This window comes from Panulirus ornatus, chromosome 72, assembly GCF_036320965.1.
Source record: "Panulirus ornatus isolate Po-2019 chromosome 72, ASM3632096v1, whole genome shotgun sequence".
In the NCBI taxonomy this organism is placed as follows: domain Eukaryota; kingdom Metazoa; phylum Arthropoda; class Malacostraca; order Decapoda; family Palinuridae; genus Panulirus; species Panulirus ornatus.
The window spans coordinates 7720612-7745054 of NC_092295.1; the positions used below are offsets into that span (position 1 = coordinate 7720612).

The 24443-nt window shown below is 42.5% G+C and overlaps 1 protein-coding gene across 3 annotated transcripts in view; it reads right to left on the reverse strand.

Annotated features, from left to right (window-relative positions):
* LOC139748047 (PDF receptor-like) overlaps nt 1–24443 on the reverse strand; it is a 168421-nt gene that overhangs the window by 21428 nt on the left and 122550 nt on the right. For 2 of the 3 annotated variants that reach the window (XM_071660620.1, XM_071660618.1), the window contains 4 exons: nt 18972–19079; nt 8352–8509; nt 4833–4936; nt 1586–1627 (listed from right to left, as the gene is read on the reverse strand). In XM_071660620.1, coding sequence (XP_071516721.1) covers nt 1586–1627; nt 4833–4936; nt 8352–8509; nt 18972–19079 — 412 coding nt within the window. The remainder of the gene's footprint in view (nt 1–1585; nt 1628–4832; nt 4937–8351; nt 8510–18971; nt 19080–24443) is intronic. The other variant, XM_071660621.1, reaches the window with a different exon arrangement.

A 24443-nucleotide genomic window follows, 5' to 3' on the forward strand; every position in this document is an offset into this window, starting at 1 on the left:
GTTCAACCCGCTGTTCATCCTCCTCTTGGGGCTGGTCGACAAAATGGGTTAGTTTGTATAGGCTAGGATGAGTATATACTTACATAGGAGTAAAGACATGGTACCTATATACATTTTTAAGAGAAGAAACAACACGAGAATGTTCAAGAGATAGTACCCCAAGAGTGTGGAACTCCCTTCCCAAACAATACAAAAATGTAATTACATACAAATGGAACAAGGTGTTAATGTAATCTGTATCACTGTCTCCACTCACGGCCATAACTATCAAGAAATGAACTCGCATGTACGCATGCGCCCTGACTAGTCCTTATAAAGGATATCGAAATAACTTCGATTAGTATTCAATCCTTATCCATTTTTGGTCCCAAGAAGGCGATATGAATAAATGGATTTGAAAAGTTCCCAGAAGGTCTGTCAGACGAGCTACAGTTGCAAGATAACAGATAACAGAGTAAAAGATAACAGAGTAATATTACTGGAAGTAGACACTGACAAAGTCCCAGAATCCTGTAGAAATCGTATGAGGACACTTTTGTTATGGTTTTATGCACAAACGAACGTGTAGATAAATTACTGGATACCATACGTTAAGATATACGAGCATATTGTCAAAAGGGGTTGAATGCTGTCTGGCTTCATATGGATTCACTTCAATAATATCCCTAAAATTAACCAGTGCGACGCGTGTATAGAGGGAATATCAAAGTCTACTCTATACGCACGTCTTGACAGCATATGGATCATATCTACACAGTTCCAAAGAAATATATGTTGAACTGAAGTCTAGTCTTGGACACGAGAATTGAATGTTAGATACTGACTGATATCAGAACTCTGTTGGCATAACATAAATGAATATAAAGTAACATGCATCAGATGACATAGAAAGCGAAGCGCAAGCCACTACACTGACACCAAGGATGTCTCGCCACTACCATCTGGCACAGCCTTCTCTCCCTCCCTCTCTCTCTCTACCTCTGGCTCTCTACCACACTCCCTCCTTCCACACGCCAACCCTCCATCACACCTGCCGAACACCCCTATGCCCAACACCCACACGCCCTTAGCCAATCTTTGTCTCCACTACACCTGCCGAACATATATCTGATGCCACCATTTCTCCCCTCAACCCAGATCATATCTATGGTTCCAAGTCATTTCCTCTCCATCTAAGTGTAACAGAGACCTAGGCTCTCCAAGCATTTAATCTTTTTCTCGGGTTGTTAGTTCGTAATTGGATGATATTAGATCCCGGAGAGAGAGGCGGTGCTAGACAGAGATGGAGGAGGGATGAGAGGCGATGCTGAACTCGGCGAGGGAGGGTGACACCAGGCTGTTAAAGAGAGAAAATCACGCAGCTAGGGGGAAGGGAGTGTGTCGCCAGACTAGCCATGGAGGGCGACTCCAAACTGGGCAAGAAATATCTGCTTCGAACTAGCAAGACAGAGGTTGCATCAGGCTGGCAGAGAGGTGGGGTCGAGTCGGCCTAGCCAGAGCTACCAAGTGAGGGATGGAGCCAGGCTGGTCACAACACAACGGCAGGGACAGCCAGCGACAAACACTGTAGTGATGTAGAGTGTACCTGAAGCACGGCTGGGCTAAGGGGCCCCTAAAATCTACGAACCTGGAAAAATGGAAAATGAAAGTTAATGGAAAATTCACGACTTCTCGTATTATTCTGAATATCATTACACAATACAGACTGTCTCGACTCTGGGATGGATGGAGAATGAAACAGGACATGGAAGAGAATATATCAGGGGTTTGTAGTACCATAAGGTATATGATGACCTTACCTCGACATCACACACTTTGCCATGCAAACTACCAGCTTCTTCTGAGTTAAAATCAAATGTTACCACCACACTCGGTCTTTCTCTCTATATATATACATATTTACACTAACCCTTGGCCTGCCTAAGGCAAAGACCATGTACTGGGAGGTGGGAGGGAAGGGATCTTTAAAGATCTGTGACATATTGCAGGAGTGATCGCTCTAGGTCAAAGCGTCCCATGAAAAAAACGATGGTATAGACTTTCTACATCGAATACACTGGAAGGGTAGGTAGGGCAGCTTCGGCCGAAGGGACATGGGGCTCTCAGAGACTGAAGGCTCATCCTAGGACTAATTGTTGATATAAAAGGGGAACTCCCTGATGAAGGCTAGGGGGACGGACGACCTCATGGTGTCGTAAGAGAGAGAGAGAGAAAGAGAGAGAGAGAGAGAGAGAGAGAGAGAGAGAGAGAGAGAGAGAGAGAGAGAGAGAGAGAGAGAGAGAGAGAGAGAGAGAAAATGCTCTTCATTGCGACGGACATGGCACGAAGGTGGGCCATAACTCAAGATGCTAATCAAAATTAAAGTATGAACGCTTCGGCATCCATCTTCACGAAGCTGTCGAAATACGAACTCGCAACAACTCCAGATCACCGCTAGCTCGTCTCCCGTTGCTGCATTGCTTCGTATGAGAGGTTTTGTACGTACGAGAAGCGGGTTTACCCAGTAGCTTCCTTCGGAAATAGACTCCCGCTCCTGGTATATAAAGGAAACCGCAGTGCTCTGCTACTTTATGTAACTCCCCTCACTGCCCCCTCACAATACGATGCGTTCTCTGAGCATCAAACAATGTGGGATCTCTGCTTAATCACGAACAATAATTGATCGCACATTATGGTGTTGAAACGCACATATGGTGCTGAAATGCACATATGGTGTTGAAGCGCATATATGGTGTTGAAGCGCACATTATGGTGTTGAAGCGCATATATGGTGTTGAAGCGCACATATGGTGTTGAAGCGCACATTATGGTGTTGAAGCGCATATATGGTGTTGAAGCGCACATTATGGTGTTGAAGCGCACGTATGGTGTTGAAGCGCACATATGGTGTTGAAGCGCACGTATGGTGCTGAAGCGCACATATCGTGTTGAAGCGCACATATTGTGTTGAAGCGAGCGCACCCGTTTCTTTTCGTCTGCCACGCAGACGCCTTTTACCACCCGGGTTGTGACACTTTGTTTGACACCCGCTACCACTCACAGGTCAAAGGTTACGTCAAAAAGCATTTAGAAGAACTCAAAACAATGACCATTTTGGTGGTAAAATGGCGGGGTCACATACCTTTCTCCCGGGTCAAAGGTCAGAGACTGTATTTCTTTTGGGGTTGAATTTTACTGTAGACATTTAGGTCCAAATGGGTAATTAATATGATAAAAATAAATGGTTAATATGACCAGGGCATTTTAACCATCTCAAGGCGAGGACGAGGTAACCTTCGAAGATTAAGCTGATAAGGTATCTGACAGTGTTAAGTACAGGATAGCACAATAAGATAAGACGAAACCCGATTAATGGGAGTAATTCATGATAAGGCGATAAGGGAGGCAGAAGAAGAAGCTAAGATTGAAGAACAGAGATAAGAAATGTAACGAGATAAGATTAATGCATAGAATGACATAAGGACTCGTATTAAGATAACATGGAGAGCAAGACAACATGGAGAGCAAGATAACATGGAGAGCAAGATAACATAATAGGACGGAAATGCTTTCAGATGCTGAATATGAACTGGAATAAAGGAGATAACACATGATAACTGACAGCCTTGACTGTAAATGAAAAGAACTAGATAAACGATAACCGAGTGACCTGATATCACTGAGTAATGAACTAGATAAACGATAACTGAGTGACCTGATATCGGTGAATAATGAACTAGATAAAGGATAACTGAGTGACCTGATATCGGTGAATAATGAACTAGATAAACGATAACTGAGTGACCTGATATCACGGAATAATGAGGGTGTGATGCAGGAATACAAGGATAACTGACGTAACGTGATGACTCAAGATAACACACGTACCAAGATAACAAAACAACTGTGGTGTTTGACATCAATGAATTATGAACATGTAAAGATAAAAGATTGCTAGGTGGATTTTGAAGGTATCTACACAGAGAGACAAAGATAGCAAAAGATAACATGTTCTTGAAGTCTCTTAGAGATAGAGAAAGAGATCAGAGAGAGAAAGATAGCAAAAGATAACATGTTCTTGAAGTCTCTTAGAGATAAAGAAAGAGATACACATGATAACTGGCGTAAATAAATAGTAGCTGAAGGTTAAAAGGAGCAAGATGACTTTTGATAACAGGGAGAGAGAGAGAGAGAGAGAGAGAGAGAGAGAGAGAGAGAGAGAGAGAGAGAGAGAGAGAGAGAGAGAGAGAGAGAGAGATAACTGAGAGACCTGAACTAATTTTAGACGAAATAGATGATGACAAGTGACCCCAAGATAACATAAGTAACGTATTTGAATTAACTGAAGGCGAAAAGAGGAAAGCGAGATAACCCAAGACACATGATAAGATAACAGACGCAGTAAACAAGACAGTTGATGTAGTAAGATAACACACACTAAGATAGCAAAAGATACCCGAGGTTACTCAAGATAACTGACGTAGTTTGATAACACAAGATTATTAACGTAGTATGATAACACAAGATAACTGACGTAGTATGATAACACAACTGACGTAGTATGATAACACAAGATAACTAATGTAGTATGATAACACAACTGACGTAGTATGATAACACAAGATAACTAACAGTTTAAGACAGGATAACTGACGTAATATGATAACACAAAGTACCTGACGTAGTATGATAACACAAGATAACTGACGTCGTATGATAACACAAGATAACTAACAGTTTAAGACAGGTTAACTGACGTAATATGATAACACAAAGTACCTGACGTAGTATGATAACACAAGATAACTGACGTAGTATGATCACACAAGATAACATCGAGATAACAGACGTACTTGAAGTAGCTGAAGATGAAGAGTGAGAGCAGCAGCGACACCAGTGATAATGTGAGGCCAATGATCTCCATAGCCCGGGACCCCTTCGCCACCAGGAATTTCATCTGGAACAGAAGGAACAGATGGAACGAAACTTGGTGAATGGTGGTCAGGAGGGCGAGAGAGAGGATAGGAGCGAGGGACGGATGGATAGGCGTCCTGGTTAGTGACTGGGAGGGAGCATTAGGAAGGCTAGAGACTGGGAGAAAGAGCGAGGGAGAGGAAGGAGGGTGTAAAGGGAGGGAAGGCATATGTAAACAACGGCAAAAATTGTAAACATCAGATTGGACATAGGGACGTCTGGAATGGACCTGTAACTCTTACGTCGACTCATGTTTTGACATTGAATAATTATAAATTACATTTAAGATGCAAGAATCACCACACTAATCATGTTATTTCAACGCTACTTAACAAGCTTTAACTCAAAAAAAAACGACTCTAAACAGGGAAATTGTAAACGATAACACGATAAAAATTGGGAAAACATATTCTCAGCTCTATCTAGCTGTATGTTTTAATGCAGTTAATGAAAATAATCAGTTTCTTTCGAGCAAAACTCATTTCGTAAGGTAAAAACTATTTTCTTTTCGGAGATAAACCTACCGAAGGAGTGTCACTTTTTAAAATTATACACATGTACGTAGAAGACCATCTAATCATACGAGAACATATATTGAAGATATGTCGTGGTGCCAAGTGGTTCATTCCAGGAAGTACCATGTCCATTTTCATACGAGGTTCATGGTCCGTTCCAGAGTTTGTCCCAGGGAGTGAGGGGAGACAAGGGAGTGGGATAATAGAGGCAGGGAGTGTAAAAGGAGGATGTGAGAGCAAAGAGAAATGACTGCGTCAGAGAGGGAGCATTTAGAACTAGGAAAAGAGGAGGGAGGGTTCGAGGGTGAAAGTCTGTAAGGGAGGGATTGTGTGTGATGAGAAAGGTGGGTAAGGTTGACGAAGGGAGGGAGGCTTTAAAGGGAGGGAAAAGTATGTTAAAGGATGAACAAGAGGGTGGAGGGCACAGCCAAACAAGGGTGCATCATAAGGATGAAAGTGGGTCAAGGAAGGACATAAAAGTAACCCATTGTGTTAGGAGTCTACTGAACCAATGGTTCTGTGGCCTACTGAACCCATGGTTCTGTGGCCTACTGAACACATGGTTCTGTGGCCTACTGAACCCATGGTTCTGTGGCCTACTGAACCCATGGTTCTGTGGCCTACTGAACCCATGGTTCTGTGGCCTACTGAACCCATGGTTCTGTGGCCTACTGAACCCATGGTTCTGTGGCCTACTGAACCCATGGTTCTGTGGCCTACTGAACCCATGGTTCTGTGGCCTACTGAACCCATGGTTCTGTGGCCTACTGAACCTATGGTTCTGTGGCCTACTGAACCCATGGTTCTGTGGCCTACTGAACCCATGGTTCTGTGGCCTACTGAACCCATGGTTCTGTGGCCTACTGAACCCATGGTTCTGTGGCCTACTGAACCCATGGTTCTGTGGCCTACTGAACCCATGGTTCAGTAGCGTGCTAAGCAAGGCACTGTAATAGACAATGTTAAATACAAAATAGCAGAAAGAAAATCACACACACACACACACACACACACACACACACACACTATCGTGGGTAGAGGTGTCGTATTAACCATGACGCAATGACCCTGGCAACGCTGACCAAAGACATGAGAAGGTCAACCCATATGACCCTCACGACTCAGAAACCAAAGGATGCGAGCGGTGGTAAGTGTTACGTAACGGACACGAAACGAAAAGAAAAACGATACAAAACAATGGTAGATCAAGCCAGATAACCTCTAAGCTCAGGGTGATTTGAGGCGAAATTTACAACACAAATGGCATACAGCTTCGTTCAGAGGTTCCTACACATTTGCCCACAATGTTGAAATAAATAAATGAATATATATATATATATATATATATATATATATATATATATATATATATATATATATATATATATATATATATATATATATATATATATATATTTCTTTTTTTCTTTCATACTATTCGCCATTTCCCGCGTTAGCGAGGTAGCGTTAAGAACAGAGGACTTGGCCTTTAAGGGAATATCCCTTTCTCTGTTCCTCCTTTAAAAAAAAAAAAAAAGAAAAAATAGAAAAAGAGGGAAAGATTTTCAGCCACCCGCTCCCTTCCCCTTTAGTCGCCTTCTACGACAAGCAGGGAATACGTGGGAAGTATTCTTTCTCCCCTGTCCCTAGGGATAACATATATATATATATATATATATATATATATATATATATATATATATATATATATATATATATATACATACATGAGCAAACTATAAAAAGTAATATCTTTCAAATTCGTAGAATCAGAAATGCTTTAAAGATTTTTTTGGAGTAAGGCTGGGAAAATTTAAGTTAACAGATTCGATATTGTCATATCTTTCTTTTGGCCCAACGAGTGGAAAATATTTCTATAGGCGATTTCAAATTCCGAGAATCAGTGATGTGGTCCGTGAAATGGTCTATTTGACCTTCACAAATTGCTCCACAGGGAAACATCACCACCACAAGACACCCCACATGGAACCACTGTACCAATATTCACTTGCTGAGTTTCCGACCCCACTTGGAATGGCCCGACTCCACTTGGAATGGCCCGACTCCACTTGGAATGGCCCGACTCCACTTGGAATGGTTTCTGAATCGGTTACGACTATTTACAGTCAAGCATGCCTTATAATTGGTCAACCGTGCCATATAATTGGTCGTCGTCAATCGTGTCATATAACCCATGTCGCTGCCAAGTGTGTCATATAACTGGCTGCCTTCAAGCATTCCATATGTCTAGCCACATTGTTGCCTCTCACGTGGAATAGCCAAATGCTCTCCTTTCGTAGTGCTGGGTAAGGTGTGTCTTACACCCCGTTCCTTTACCTTGTGGAATATATGAGGGCGAAATAATTCCATTCATCACATTATTCAAGACAGACATCAAAAGTAACAGGGATAAGTGGAGTTTGTAGATAAATATCATAAAAAATAAACACGATAATTGAATCTCGTGTACAAGTGACTTTCCTCTGATACTCTTGTTTAACAGAGGTCAAAGGTTAATTGGTAAACTGGCGAGTTGGGACTGACTGGCTAGGATACAATTACTTTACAAGTAAGAGGTTTGATGCATTGCAACATCAGGACCAGTGTAGTTATTGATACCAAAGCTTGGAAGAATGTCCCTCTGGCTTTCCAAAAGATGTTTTGATCCAAGATCCTTCAAATCTACAAGAGACATACCTCTTGAAGGAGAGTCAAAAAAAAAAAAAAAGAATTGTGGATCAAAAACTATTAAATTATCTTGATTACGAAGGCTACCCAGCTTCCTTTGTTCAAACCCAAAGACGAAGACAAAAGCCAAAATCTCAAAAGACTACCTCTCTCTCTCTCTCTCTCTCTCTCTCTCTCTCTCTCTCTCTCTCTCACCTGAGCATCCTCCTGTGTGCCCGAGTACAGTCTGTTGAGGAGATTCCTGACGTCTGGCGTGAAGCAGAGGGTGTAGTTGGTCCAGCCGGCGAGGCTCGGCTCCATCGGGTCCTTCCCCAGCCAGTGGCCCTCCGCTGAACAGGTGCGGTACGCCGTCTCTGTCAGTCATAACCACACAAGTTATTACCACCCGGGTTGGAGGTAGGGAGGGAGGCTAAGGGTTCCGTGTGTCTGTCAATTAAGACAGATACAGACGGGGAGGCTTGGGACAGTGACACTTAGGCCAGACGGGGAGGCTTGGGACTGTGACACTTTGGCCACACTCAGAGGAAGAGGTTGGGAGTTCTGTCTGTCACGTAGGACAGATACAGAGACTGGAAGTTTCGTCTATCACCCGGGGTGGATACAGAGGGTGAAGCCCGGGGTTCCACCTGTCACTCAGGGCAGACATAGAGGGGGTTGACTGGGGTTTTGTGGAAGCCAAGAGACAAAAAACTGTTCTTACTGAAGACCAAGTAAATCAACATTGAACAGTAAACTCAAACTACCAGATACACCCTCATGTTCAAACTATACTTAAAACAAAAATATAGGTTTTAAGCACGAATTAAAGTGGTTTAAACCGAAAGAATACTTACCCAACACCTTAGTGTTGCAAGTCTTAGATGTCTACTAAATAAATAGCTTATAGCATATCATTAACTCTAACAACCAGTTTCGTACACAAGCCTAAGAGAATGTGAGTTTTCCTAAGACTTTTGAGTTCGACTTGATAGCATAAAGAAGCCGAAGTCAGGCAAGGTAGTATCTATAGGTTGTCGCATCGACAGTGATAAAGCGTTCACGACTTTCTTCAAAGATGCACAGGAAATAGTTGACCATCAAGTGATAAATCTATTTCGCCATTAGTTAATACAAATGGGATGCAAAGTCCGCAGAGTCACTAAAGGGACGCAAAGTCCGCAATGTCACTAAAGGGACGCAAAGTCCGCAAAGTCACGCAGAAATTTGGTTGGTTATATGGGTTCTAGGCTTATCAACGACCAGGTTCGTGAAGAGCGTCTGGCTTAAGTTATTACCATCACTTGGCAACCTTTTATGACCTTCCTCAGTTGGTTAAGATTGTTTTCAGACTTTACGCCCCCTCAATATATATGCATGTCCAGTGACACCCAAGCCTGTTCGTGGCCTTTATGTATATATATATATGTGTGTGTGTGTGTGTGTGTGTGTGTGTGTGTGTGTGTGTGTGTGTACCAGACTCTAAGGCGAGGCTCCACTGAACAAACTGACACTGTTGTCACAGCTAATGACGCATCCAGGCCATGATTTGGCAGAAGCAATGTGCCTCTGTAAGATAAAGAGACACTTATGGTACGTCTCTGAGGGTCAGATTGAACCGATGTTCAAACCTCTTCACAAAGTGGTAACGCCGGAAGCGCGTCATGGTAGGGAAATCTCTCAATCCCTTCATATACAAAGACTTTACAATGGAAAGAAAAAAATCGGTTGATAGTACACAGATAAAAGATTAAATGGAAAGATGGCGAGGGAACAGGAGAGACCTTTCGAAGGATCCAGTTGTCAAGTTCACCGGACGGTGTGTTCTTGTAATACATGAAGCGTGCAGAGAGGGGGTCTTTGTGTCGTGAAAGGCTGTACAGAGAAAAGTATTGCTCTGGCTTAAACCTCCCAGTCCCAGCTTAACGAGAAACGTAGAATAGAATTCCTTTTTCCGGGTAGTTGACCTACATCAAGAGGCGAATCCTACACACTGGGTAGGAAAAAATATTACGAGCCATCATTTACCAAGGAATGGAATCTATGGCTACCTCCAACAAAAGCATCTTCACTACACCCTCGATAAAGGCATCGTCACTACACCCTTGTTGCCTTTGACCTGACCTTTCGAGGTCAGGCAAAGTATACCTTCTCTACACCCGCTATTAATGCATCTTCACTACACCCTTGTTGCCTCTGACCTGACCTTTCGAGGTCAGGCAAAGTGTACCTTCATTATACCCTCTATAAATGCATCTTCACTACACTTTTGTTGCCTTCGACATAACCTTTCTAGGTTAGGTAAAGTGTACTTTCACTAGACTCTTGTTGCCATTATCCTGACTTTTATAGGTCAGGGCAAAGTTCACCTTCACCTACACCCTCTACACCACTGACCTTTGACTGAAAATCTGAAGTCAAAGGTAAAATACATCTTCACTACAATCTCCACATCACTTACCAATGACGTGCTGATCATAGCCTAAGATTAGATAATCGAATACTGCGAAAGAAAATAGGTAGAACGAAAATATAAACGCCAGCATTCACCACTAAATACAATATAAATCTCTCTTATCACGCGCCATCATATTTATTACGAAGGAAGACTCCACCATATTTATCTTCACTATTCCCTCAGTAAACCTTAACTCACTGTTTTAGCAACGTCCCCATTTTACTGGCTATAATTGCCTCTTCACCTCACCCTCAATAAAGAAAATATAAATCAATTTATCCTCAAAAACAGGATTTCATTCTACCCTCAAGCGCATTTGCATGTGACCTTCAACAGACGCCACGTCACTACACCTCTTACACCACTGACCTTTGAACTAACCCTTAGGGACCTGGTCAAAGGTCACACACGGTTCCAGACCAATGGAAAAATGCAAACTATGAGGAAATGTTTAGAAAGCGAGGACAAATAAAACGTCCCTTCCTACGGAGTGGGACACAGTAAACAAAAGTAATGCAAGAATAAGGTGTTTTGCCGACATGGGAGGAAGACATAGAAACACGGAAATAACAGGAACACTTTGCGCTAATGGAAGCTTTTGATCTCTCTCTCTGTTAGCAATTCCGCATAGTAATGCGTCCCTTTCATCACTGTCATACTCAAGTAATAGTATTTCAATCTTAAGCTTTTCATTTCCACTCGCTCTCATGAAGGGCTTGCAAAGATTCTTACCCTGTAGTCGCCCTTATGCGTAAAGTTATCAGTCGGGTCCTAAAATCTATATACTTTAAGTCATCCCTAAAATGGCCTGGGATTTAAAGTAGATTTGGTGTGAAGAGTCCTAGGGATGTATGTAATACAAGTATATATCCTATCTTTAAAATTTTCCATTACAACAGTTATGGGCCGCCCAGGGTCAAGAGTTTTAGGTTCGAATCCTAGATGCGGCACTCGGTCCACAGTCAACCCAACTGTTCATCCGAGCGGTTGTGGGTTTTACGTTTCGCCTGGCATGGGAGTCGGATGGTGACTGCGCTCCATACAGGAGTGGGGTGAACTAGGCTCCTTTAGTGGGATGGGAGGCCCAGGATCCTCGTCACTGCTGTTCCATGTTCAGAGACATTCTGGATCATCCCGCACTAGTGGAAACCCACCTTTCCCTACTCCTGCGTGGAGCGCAGCACTAAAGTGGCTAAAACCACACAAAACATGTCCTCGAGTCGCATCATTAAACAACTATATACACATTTATGGACGAAATTTCACCAAGTCATTAAATTCTTTACCATTACTTTGCCGACGCCTGAACAGCCAATGAAGGCGGGTGGCTGGAACCACTTAATTGCCTCTCATATGCACGAAAACAACAAGTTGAATTATATGTGAGAGCGAGGATACGTACTGGTTAACGGTGCACCATCAGACTCGTAATGTTAATGTCCTACAATGGCTTGGGTTTATGACGGCCCCCCAACGATGGCAGGGTAAACAACAGAGGCCATGATGGCCTGGGTCAGCTGCACAGCAAACATTTTATGGTTGGTATTGTTTACACACACACACATACACACACACACACAAACATACACACACACGCATCAGTGTACCATGGGCCTCCGTGGTGTAATGGTTGCCGTTGCTGACCTTGTCATAAGCAAGGGCCAGCCAGCCATGGGTCAGATTTGAATGGGTTCGACTCTTGGGCGTGGCAGTCGGCCTACACACAACAAAGGTGTTTATCGTTCCCTAGACGCTGGTTGATAAATGGGTGCCTGGCTGAGGCTAGTGTGTGTGTGTGTGTATGTGTGTGTGCGTGCGATTCCTTTTTGTATGTGGCGGGGAGGGAATTTTACACGCGTTGCTCCTTCTCTTATCTATGTATAATGCACCAAGTCCTTACTACGGTGTATCTGCACACACACATAGACACACACACACACACACACACACACACACACACGCCAGGCTAGCTGTTCCCCTCTTCTCGGGGCTGGGCGATAAGTGCGCGCCCGGCCAAGCTAGGCGAGTGTGTGTGTGTCCTTGTGCATAAACACACGTAGGCGTAAAGATATATATATATATATATATATATATATATATATATATATATATATATATATATTCCTATGAGTCCACGGGGAAAATACAATACGAAAATTTCCCGAGTGCACTTTCGTGTAATAATCACATCATCAGGGGAGACACAAGAGAGAAATATAACAGTCAGTTGATATACATCGAAGAGACGAAGCTAGGACGCCACTTGGTAAACATGTGATTGTTTTGGACAATATATATATATATATATATATATATATATATATATATATATATATATATATATATATGTATTTAATACAAAACTCTCTCCCCGTAACACATGAATATTTCAGTAAACACACACACTTGCAGACGCGTCCAGCTGTCAACAGGTGACGACCTTGGAAAGCGTCAGGTTTTCCAGTGTGATGCATAGGACAGCAACGGGCGGTGCCCTTGCCTGTGGAAGACTGTAAACATCAGAGTTGCTTGGGAGCGAAGCAAACACGGAAAAATCTTGAGGGAGGAGGAGGAGGAGGAAGGAAGCCAAATAGAAATGACGTTAATTAAGAGAAGGTGATCAGTTAAACAAAGATGCTGTTTGCTGGGCAGTTAATTAAGGAACTATCGAAGACGAAGCCCAAGAATGAGAGGAGGAAGGAGATCGTCACGAATGCGACCAATTAAGACTGGTGGAAGACAGGAGAGTGACTGGATAGACGACTGTACTGGGTGACCTGGAAGACAGGAGAGCGAGCGGATAGATGACTGTACTGGGTGACCTGGAAGACAAGAGAGTGAGCGGACAGACGACTGTACTGGGTGACCTGGAAGGATAACAGATGGAGAAAGGGAGAGATAAGATAGTGAGAGATAAGAGATAAAGCTATTTCAACTGTAGTAGCAGGGGATTCACACAGTGACAAGGACAGCTTTGAAGATATAGACCTCTAACCTACGAGAAGGTAAACCCTAAGCCTAGTGAAGGAATTTTCAATCCTTATGTAGAAAATGACAAAGAGGAAATGCTCTGAGCATTTCAGATACAGAAATGATTATCTTTTTGATCATAGGACGAACCTAAGTTGCTTCTATCAGTTGATCACTAATGGGCTAGTCTGACCGACAGGTAAGGTTGTGTCAAATACTACTGCTACCTTCGCAGTAATAATTTGCCATACAATTTCAATGTGGTTTTCTTCAACAGTCTCCATTTCCTAAACTGATGCCTCTCATTAAGACAGCCTACCCTCCTCCGCCATCTCTATCGTCTCTGGGTATTCATAGCAACACTATCGGAGAATTTTTGAGATTGCTTTTTCACCATCTCTCTGTAAACGTGTAAAATATGTAGAAAAAATTATATGTAAGTAATACAAGCGACGGGTCATTTACATAGGTCATGTCATCTCCAGTGGCACTTCGACCCTGAGAAATTTTACGCATTGACGAATCTTTCTCGGTCAAAGGCACTCAAGAAACGAAGGAGTTTCTTTGGATATCCAAACCACAATGGAAAGTTTATACCTCATTTTGGCCATGTCACCGAGTCATTATCAGATCTGACGCGTAGAAAATGATTTATAAAGAGACGCAAAGATATCCGTGTGTCCTTATGAAGCTGAGACAATAGAGGCCAAGTTACTGAAGGATCATATATCATAATAGAACGTAACGATGAGCAGACATTCAACAGAAAATTGTTTTCGTCACAGTTACCAGTGGATAAGCCCCTGGCATTGTATTGCTACCATGACAGAGGGAGTTTCCATATACTGTCTTCAGTCCTCGAGCACAACGGAGAGTGAATGTTTTAGGCAAGTAGGCGAGGCATTAGCCAAAGTATATGGTTAGTGAGGATCAACGATCCTCTTATATGTTAGTTAAAATGTAAATTTCTGTCTTTTTTTCATCCATATTCGCCATTTCCCGCCTTAGCGAGGTAGCGTTAAGACTAGAGGAATGAGCTTCAGAGGGAATATCCTCTTTTGGGCCCCCTTCTTCGTTCCTTCTTTTGGAAAAGTTAAAAACTGGAGGGGAGGATTTTCAGCCTCGCGCTCCCTCCCCTTTCAGTTGCCTTCGACGAACAGGGAATACGGAGGAAGGTACTCCAGCTTTTACCTTATAGAAACAAGTGACAAATTCCTACATTGCTAATGTCCGTAGTTCCAATCTCAATACGTTGCATGTCGAGAAAAAAAAAATAGATGAAGTGACAGACGCTCTATCGTATATCAAACACATCAGTCACTGATGAATTTGTGCTGCCTGCTAAATGACTAGACCAGGCAAGACAACAAGGGATCAGCTAACAGAGCCATCTAGTTGTTCGCGAAGGCGAGATAATGTGGGATACAACATCAAATTTCTTACGATCAAGATCAATCATTAAGGCGAGTTCGAAGCAGTTTTTTTTCTTAGAGTAGCATTGAACTGCCTTAAATACCTACAAGTCTCCAAATGTTTGTCTGGGATCAGGTAGTGTTTCTATATCACTTATATTAATGTATAAGGTTAGGTAGAGAATCATATATGACCAGACTGGAACCGGCAAATGGATACGATGATTTATACGACATACTCTCATCAATTCAGGGAATTAGAATCGCTTTTGAATGTCAGAGTAGGTTTCCTTTGTTGGCCAAATAGGATTAAAAGTGTTCTTTCCTGTTGTAGGCGTTCTGAGGTTGATGTGAATTTATAGATATGAGAATTTGCTCATCCCTCGCTAAAGGTTTTCAATAATTCAAACTAATTCAGCGAATGTATCTAGATTAAACCCCAGTACACAACGGGATATGGAACAAAGGTCATTTCAACTTTTAATGATGCCCCAATTAAGTAATCGTCAGTTGCATTACTTGAATAATTATCTGGTCCATTATCGAATACAGAGGCTATGATAACTGAGTGCACTGTCTTCAGTCCTGTTTGTAAGCAGAGGTTAGCAATACCAATGTGTGTGTGTGTGTGTGTGTGTGTGTGTGTGTGTGTGTGAGGTCTAAGGGAACCTCATGGACGGTCAGGCTGACGGGTAAACACGTCTTCTGTCTATATCAAGTTACTGAATGACAGTGAGACACGTCTATCATGATTGATTCAACAGACGGATCTCGCCTTATAATTTACGTCAGTGATGCCCCGTCATATCATCTACATACGTTGATGATGCCTGTCTAATGGCTTTTACTTCAGGAAATTTTGATGTTGTGGCGACGAAGATTATCAAGATCCAATGGATGGGCCAGAGACATCAATATTGACCCATCTTCAGGAGTGAACGACTTTGTCATCGTCAGAAAGTAAAAATAATGTAATTCAAGGTATCATTACCTTTATACTGAATGGTGACAACAACGAACATTATAGGCTCAACAAACAGCTCTTTCAACACTAATGAAGACAATCGTAAAAGCACCTGAAGCCGTCTATATTTGTCCTGAACCCTCTGATATCCCACCTCACACACCATTCTGCTACGCTCATCCATCCAAAAGATGTAATGAAAATGTAGTTATGCCGCCCGATGCACGTTTTCTATACGTTGCTCGTTCTCAGCAATATTCAACTGCCACGAAGGATTTGAGCTAAAATGGTCTGAGATTTCCAGGACATGTCCTGTGGAGTGTTGTCCTCATTGAGGCACATCTTGATATATTCTCAGACCGACGCTGTTATCATGCAAACGTTCCTTTTCTAAAATCCCACTGTTGATACATGTTTATCCCCCTCCTTGCAAGGTCAGCGCAGCTGAATTCAGTAGAGGTATTCCAGGAGCGATGCATTCTCAACGGGGGGGGGGGGGGGGATCTTTCTCCTTCGTGGCTGTGAATTGGACGTTTTCCATATTCATGCTCGTCCGCCGCTCCCTGATCCCGACACCGGAGGTTTTGTCGAGACGAAAACACTCGACCAGTTCTTTGTCATACTCGACCAGTTTTCTTTGTCAAATTGCGAGACTGCAGGTTTCTTTCCTCAACCCTATCTGGCTGAGGATCACGTACGGTGGTCCTGGAGAAACTATATATATATATATATATATATATATATATATATATATATATACTCAGTTATCCTTGGGGATAAGGGAGAAAGAATACTTCCCACGTATTCCCTGCGTGTCGTAAAAGGCGACTAAAAGGGAAGGGAGCGGGTGGCTGGAAATCCTCCCCTTCGTTACTTTTTTTTTTAATTTTCCAAAAGAAGGAACAGAGAAGGGGTCCAGGTGAGGATATTCCCTCTAAGCCCAAGTCCTCTGTTCATAACGCTACCTCGCTAATGCGGGAAATGGCAAATAGTATGAAGATATATATATATATATATATATATATATATATATATATATATATATATATATATATATATATATATATATATATATATACTCAGAGGTCCACATGCGCAATGTGGAGAGGAATTACCCTCGAACGACTTACTCAAACACACCTTGCCAAGCACAGGCAGGCTACACATTATTGGTCGAGTCAACGCAGTTTAGAAATGGGATGTATTGCAACCACTCGTATGGCGGCTTATGCATCTGTCGACAACCCACAGCAACTCCCTATACGTCCCTCTTCCATGTCCCCGAGAGATCATATCACTGGAGCAGGAAATGAACGACTTCGATGTCTCTGTGAACAGGGTTTATAATCTACACCTCATCAACATGAAGGAAACGACCCGTGTTAGTCATGGAACCTAGTCCAGCATCGGTCTATGAGAGAGTCTTGCATGAGAACACGACAATCGTATCTTTCACAAAGATATTATTTTCTTTGGTGTGTGTGTGGCTATATATGATGGTTCACGTTTCTGTCATGCCTCTGTGCAGCGCACTACAGCAAAAAGTGGTCCATTACCAAGGATCAGCATTGGATCTCGTACACCTGTCGTCAATGTATTCAAATAGTGTGATTTTTATAGACTTGCGATGCTGGATTCTGCATGAAACACACTCCTAAAAATTGTAAAATGTTCATTTACATTATTTGAATCCATTTACATGCACGGTAACTCTAGCTTTATTTTTTTTTATCTTTAAGTTAATGTAAAAGTGTGATCATTATGCATCTTTGTGGAAAATTGTACGAGAAGTTAAAAGGACCGCAATAAAATGCTGCTACAAAGTAGAACAAGGAGACAAGTCTGAGCCATAAAGACGGCTAGAAAATACTGCAGTTGTCTTCCACAAAAAAAGTGAAAAGGAAAATGGGAATCTTAAAAGGTTCGCATCAGAATAATTGACTTAGTTATTAGAGTTTTCAGTGCTTGGGTGGAGGAGTTTGGAACATTCTTGGGAACCCAAAATGTACACTTTGAGGCTTTGGGCCATTCTTTCGTCTGTTTCCTTGCGCTACCTCGCTAACGCGGGAGACAGCGCATAGCAAAATAAATAAATATATACATATATATATATATATATATATATATATATATATATATATATATATATATATATATATATACATAGCTTCGTCTCTCGATGTATATCAACTGACTGCTATATTTCTCTCTTGTGTCTCCCCTGATGATGTGATTATTACACGAAAGTGCACTTGGGAACTTTTCGTGTTTCATTTTCCCCGTGGACTCATAGGAATATATATATATATATATATATATATATATATATATATATATATATATATATATATATATATACATATATATATATATGAGAAAGTGTGTCCACGGAGTTAGAATAGTGTCAGATTAAAATCAGAATAATCTATGTGCTTCAGGTGCAAGACAACATTGGAATGGGTTCACTTTCTGTTAGCTCAGTTAAGTATGCGAGGTAAGAGTCCCTCCCCGTACAGCACTTGTGGGTAACTGTGGTTCAAATTCTGGTTGCAGCAGCCAGTCCACAATTCATCCAGCTGTTCATCCTCCGTGAGGTCCAGTATAAAATGGGTACCTGGCACTGGCTAAGGGTGTGTGTGTGTGTGTGTGTGTGTGTGTGTGTGTGTGTGTGTGTGTGTGTGTGTTTACGAGTGTGTGTGCGAGTGCGTGCGCGCGAGAGAGTAATCACAAAGAACAATAACATCTCATGATATGCAAATACAAGCTCAGGGATCTACGTTCACTTGCCAGCTAGCTAAGTGGTCCTCTGGTCTGTTCTTTGCAACAGTAACGCGTCCCACAAAGTACGAACCAATAGGAAATCCAGCCAGACATCTAATACGCAAAAAGACACTCCAAAAAATCTATATAACAATTCTCTAGAAACGGACCAGTTCCCCCCGAGTGCTGTCGATAATGAAAGTCATGATAATAGATAAGAGATGAAGAGGAATCAAAGGGCATTTCAAACGACAATTTGTTGGTACGATACTCACGTTTGAGGTCGACTCCTTGTACCGGTGGACATGGCAGTGTTATCCTAGTGTTAGCTGGGGTGGGCGGCCAACACATAATGTTGTCCCAGGTGGCGTTGCAGTATAACCCTGGGGGAGAGGAAGACAGAGATGGGAGAGGTGAAAAACATTATGTCTAATTCTATCCTGGGGAGGGCATGTGGGAGACGGGGGAAGGTTAGAAACATGTCTAGTGGCATTACGGTAAACTTCTGGGGGAGAGAGAGAGAGGGAGATGGGGAGGTTGGAAACATCTGATATGTCTCATGGCATTACGAAACAAAACCTGGGGAGGGAGATAGAGAGACGGGGGAGGTTAGGAACATATGATATCTCTCGTAGCATCACGACACAATTCTGGGGGAGGAAGAGAGAGGTGGGGGAGGTTAGGAACATGTGAACCGTCTCAAGCGGCATTATGATACAGTCCTGCGTATGAGAAAGGTCGCAAAGCATTATCGTGTATCAACTTACGTCCTAGTCCAGACGCGCAGGATCGAGGAGGGGAAAAAATGCTGCTCAAGGCTGAGGGTCGAGTTCCACGATGTCGGTATAACAGGGAAGGAACGTTCTGGGGTAAAGTGTGTGGATGGAGGACTCAATACACTCCCGACCCACTACTCACATATTGTACAACACCCACATACAACGACACGAGAGCCACCAGGTTGCTAAGGCCTCAAAAACTCTCTCTCTCATCTACAGGGCTTCATGACGTAACCCCCCATCGCTTTATTATATCTCCTCCAAGCCATCATATGCTTCCAAGTGCAACACTCCAAGAGCATTTATTTGTAGGATGACAAGCTTAAATGAATTTCAACTGAACCCATATAATGGATAAGCAAGACGAAGCTCCTCTCTTGTCCAACCTGCCAGGGTTAGCTGGGGTGCTTCTTAATTAATTTTCTTGTGTTTAATATTCAAGGTCTGCCAGGCATGGAGAAAAGTGCTAATAGAGGCCCAATTTTAGATTTCAAAAAAAGGCCAGAATGATTATGAGGTAAAAGGGGAGAAGAAAGAATCGAAGCGTTTTTGAGGAAGTGGAAGAAGTGACGTTTAAGAAGTGTAAGTTAAGAATCGAAGCGTTTTTATGGAAGTGGAAGAAGTGACGTTAAGAAGTGTAAGTTAGACCTGAAAGAGAAAGACAAAATTGCAAAGCAGAAAAAGAAATAATTTACAAAGGCCAAAGTCGAGTTACCACAGACACCACAGAGTTCCCACTGTAACTCTATTTCACAGTGGTGTAGCTATTCGTGAATGTATACAAGTATCCAAGCTCTTGAGGGCAGAGACCGGAGTAATAGCTGTATAAGAGGGAAAGGATCGCACACCTTCAACGTTTGGAAAGTAGGTCATATCTTCTATAGGTTAGACTGGGAACTGGCAAGTCAGACCGGTGTAGTAGACTCGAATCAAGGTAGAATTACACTGAAATTACATTGTAAAATCGTAGATAAGAGATGAATTACATTGTAATTACATTGTAGAATCGTAGATAAGAGATGAATTACATTGTAATATCATAGATAAGAGATGTACCTTTGACACATTTGCTACGTTGATACTATGTCAATTTGGGTCGAGTGGTGGACTTGTAAGGCTACCAAAGAAGATGGGAAAATTACGAGGGAAACTAGAGACAAGTAGGAAGAAAATGGGTTTAAGACTCGTTAAAATCAACTTGGCGACGTCTCCCTCCGGGGAAATCCAGCTCTTATCTGGGTTTATATAGCAAGTTTTGAGACGAGACGAGACGCAGACGGTGCGAGGGAAGGAGCAGATCTGAATAAACTCGAGGATAAATAAAAAAAAAACACAGTGTCGAGTCGTAAGCTTCGGAGCGCATTCCGAAGAAAAAGGAGCCACAGCCTTAGAAAATGGAAGAGTGTTGGAAGAGATAAGACAGAGGACAGAGGCACTACTGCTGATAAGGGAAGAGGCTGACACTGATAACAGAGATATGACAACCAGAGACGAAGATTGTTTGGAGAGAATAGAGCGAGAGATTAAAGCGTCAAACCTTACAACAGTGAGGATCTTGCCTTACAACACTGAGGATCTTGCCTTACAACACTGAGGATCTTACCTTACAACACTGAGGATCTTGCCTTACAACACTGAGGATCTTGCCTTACAACACTGAGGATCTTGCCTTACAACACTGAGGATCTTGCCTTACAACACTGAGGATCTTACCTTACAACACTGAGGATCTTGCCTTACAACACTGAGGATCTTGCCTTACAACAGTGAGGATCTTGCCTTACAACACTGAGGATCTTGCATGGCAAAGCCATTCTGATGCTCAGAATAGACGATAGATTTAAGATGATAAAGTGAAGTTGAGATCTTTTGTGAAATAGTTGGTCTCAGAAAGAACCAAGATATGAGGGAGGTGATAGCTAGATCATGTTAAGAGATTTGAAAGGTCAGTAGATTTTTCAAAGACTTTGGAAACTGCATAACGATAGTTGGTTCGAGTTCCGAACAAAGCCAACCATCTTTGGACGAACTGCCTATAAATATGTATTTCAACGAGGAATGGAACGCTTGTGAAAATTATGAGCGAGAATGCCATCTGGTTCACACGTCTTGCTTGTATGAGGAGAGAGAGAGAGAGAGAGAGAGAGAGAGAGAGAGAGAGAGAGAGAGAGAGAGAGATTCAGGAAGAGACATAGGATTACCAAGACGTGAGTCAAGGGTTGAAAGAATGTTGGAACCACTTAAAGCCGAGTTGGACGAGATGGGAGAGGCAGAGAGATGTTGTTCGTCTGTAGGAGATGTGGCAGATGCGTCACACGGAAGGTAGAGAGACGGAAGCTGTGAACTACCTTCTCCAAAGATTTGAACGAAGAAAATGTATCACTTCCTCTGGGTAATGGAACTCTCGACTCACGTAAAACATATCTGGATTGCTTTCGTAAGAGGGCGAAAGTCGATGAAAAAATCGAAGAAAATCTCGATTTGTTTCCCTCCAGATCCGATATTCCGAGTTCCCTGATCAAATGACCCCAACGCAGGAGAGGCTGAACAATGGATTGTGACAAAAGACAATCATAGAAGGAAAAGGTGATAGAGGACACCATTCCAACAAGCAAGGATAGAAGCAGAACCGGAGAGAAAGGCAGTGACTTTCCAAAGAGTGATCTGGACGGGTCAGTCAACGTCTTCAAGAATGCCGGTCGTGGCATTCAGACAGGGCAAGCGGAGGACAAGATACAGTGAGCAAAACGTCATTCCAAAGTGTGGCGACACAGACCAAGTGGTGGCACAGTCGTGTGGCTATAGCACAAAAGAATGTACGACACCAAACCTACAGTGTTGGAGAAGGGTTTGGATCGTCTGAGAAAAATGTGTCGAGTGGTCGATTAAATGTGAGGGTTACACCCAGGCCACCATCGGTGTGGGAGTGTATCATCCAAGTCTTATCGTGCATCTTGATGCAGAGGACAGTTGGCAGGAACTTAGACGAAGAGTTCATGGAACAGAGAGACAACAAGGGAACCTGCTGGCCCATATCTAGGTCGTCTGCTTTTTCAATCCAGATCCAAAATATATAAACGCATGAGGAGCTCTAAGATGTTATAAAGTTTGTTGTGTCAGGATTGCAGGAGGTGGAATAAAATTAGTTTTAAAGAGTCGAATCTTGTGCTTGACGCCATCAAAGGTGTTAGACCCAAGGTCTATACGGTGTGTGCAGGAGGTTTGACGGCGTTAAAACAAAGTTAGATGTCTCAGTTATTGTGGAATTGTAGGTTAAGGCAGAAGACATAAAAAGAATTCATGAAAATATCCAGAGGCTGGTCTCCGAAAGAATTGGGATATTAAGAGAGGTAATAGCTAGATCATGTTTGAGGGAAGAAAGGTCAGCAGGATGACTGTAAATTTGGTATAATGAGTGATGAAGTCATTCTTATCAAGGTAGGGTCCACCACGACTACTGCCAGAACCGACCTTCGCGTTGGCAACAGAGTCAGGAGGGATGAATGAGATTTTTCGTTCCCTAAAATCCTGGGAAATGAAAGTAGAAGTCTATTTGATTCGTCCTTTACATTCAGAAGAGGAAAAGAAACTAATGATAGGAAGGAAAACAGGGAAGCACAAGGTGTTTGGGACGTGTATGGGAAAACTATTGACATAAGCTTGAGAGCTTGATGACAAGCAATGGAGGGGTACAAAATGGTTTCAGACGACACCCTTTTTATACTCGGGACGGCAGTACTACCCTGGATGGCTTATTTGTCAAGTCTATTACATGCTCAGTTACTCCTGAAGCAGGGTGTAGTCGAATGATACGTCCCGACTGGGACAGTAATACATCACCTCCTTCCATCTGCAAGTTACCAGATATGGTTGACAATGACAGAGATGGAAAAGTGATCCAGGGGAAACGCCCGTCTCAAAATCCCCGCCACCACTCTCCCACCGATGGCTTAAAGATGATGAACAACCGTAAGACTTCCCCGCCAGTCAGTGGGATCCAGACCCCCCCTCTTGAGCAACACTAGACTATCTGAATTCCATATGTATACAGCAGATCGCTCACCCGTGTAACTCAAGGTTACGAAGGATAGTAATATAGACGACTCGATTCCATATGTTTGTAAGACGCGTTTGCAAAATTCGTTCACATATATTTACTTTACAAGAGAACACTCACATAAGAATATCTGGTGCAAGAAGCCCTGGGAGAACATCTAGTGTTGTGGCAGCGAAAAATATGTGCAAAATTGAACTTTCTTTTCATATGCGATTCAAATGTCTTAGAGTTATTATGGACAAACTCTCTTGAAATTTGGATGCGATTGTCAAATATCAGCATTACGGTTTTTAATGATAATGTGTTCTGGTTATCCTGGGGTCCTGTGGTATATGACACCTATATAACATTTGCTGAACATAATAAACGAGTGAACAGGGTTCACCTTGGCTGCTCCCGCACCTCACTCTTGTAGGATCCTGTGTGGCTTCAATATACAAAGTCAGGCGATCAAACTCGCACAAGTCTTAAGGAGAATCTGGTTACTTGTCAGAACTGTAGCCAAAATGCCCCACTCTGCTACAAGTCGCTGGTTAGCATCTGTGCTACACTTCTTGGTCGCTGGCTGGCAAGGAAACATGACGGGTTGACAGAGCTGTGTCTGTCCTCTTGACTGTCAGTCTGGGAATAGTTGACAAGGAACCTTCCATTTTGTCGACGGATGATGGCCAGTAGCGGATTTCAATCGTGTTACGTTCACGGTGACGTGTGCGTGACGCTCGCTCCCGTCACAACCCACAATCAATATACTGTGCTCCAACCTGGGAAGGATTGACCTATAATAAGTATGGTTTAATGCTTCCTGTAGCTGCCCTTTGACCTTACAGGAGACAAAAACGAGTTGGACATTTTCCCAATTTGATTATTCTACTGCAACACGAGAGCTATTTCGGTTTACTGAACTGTAATAT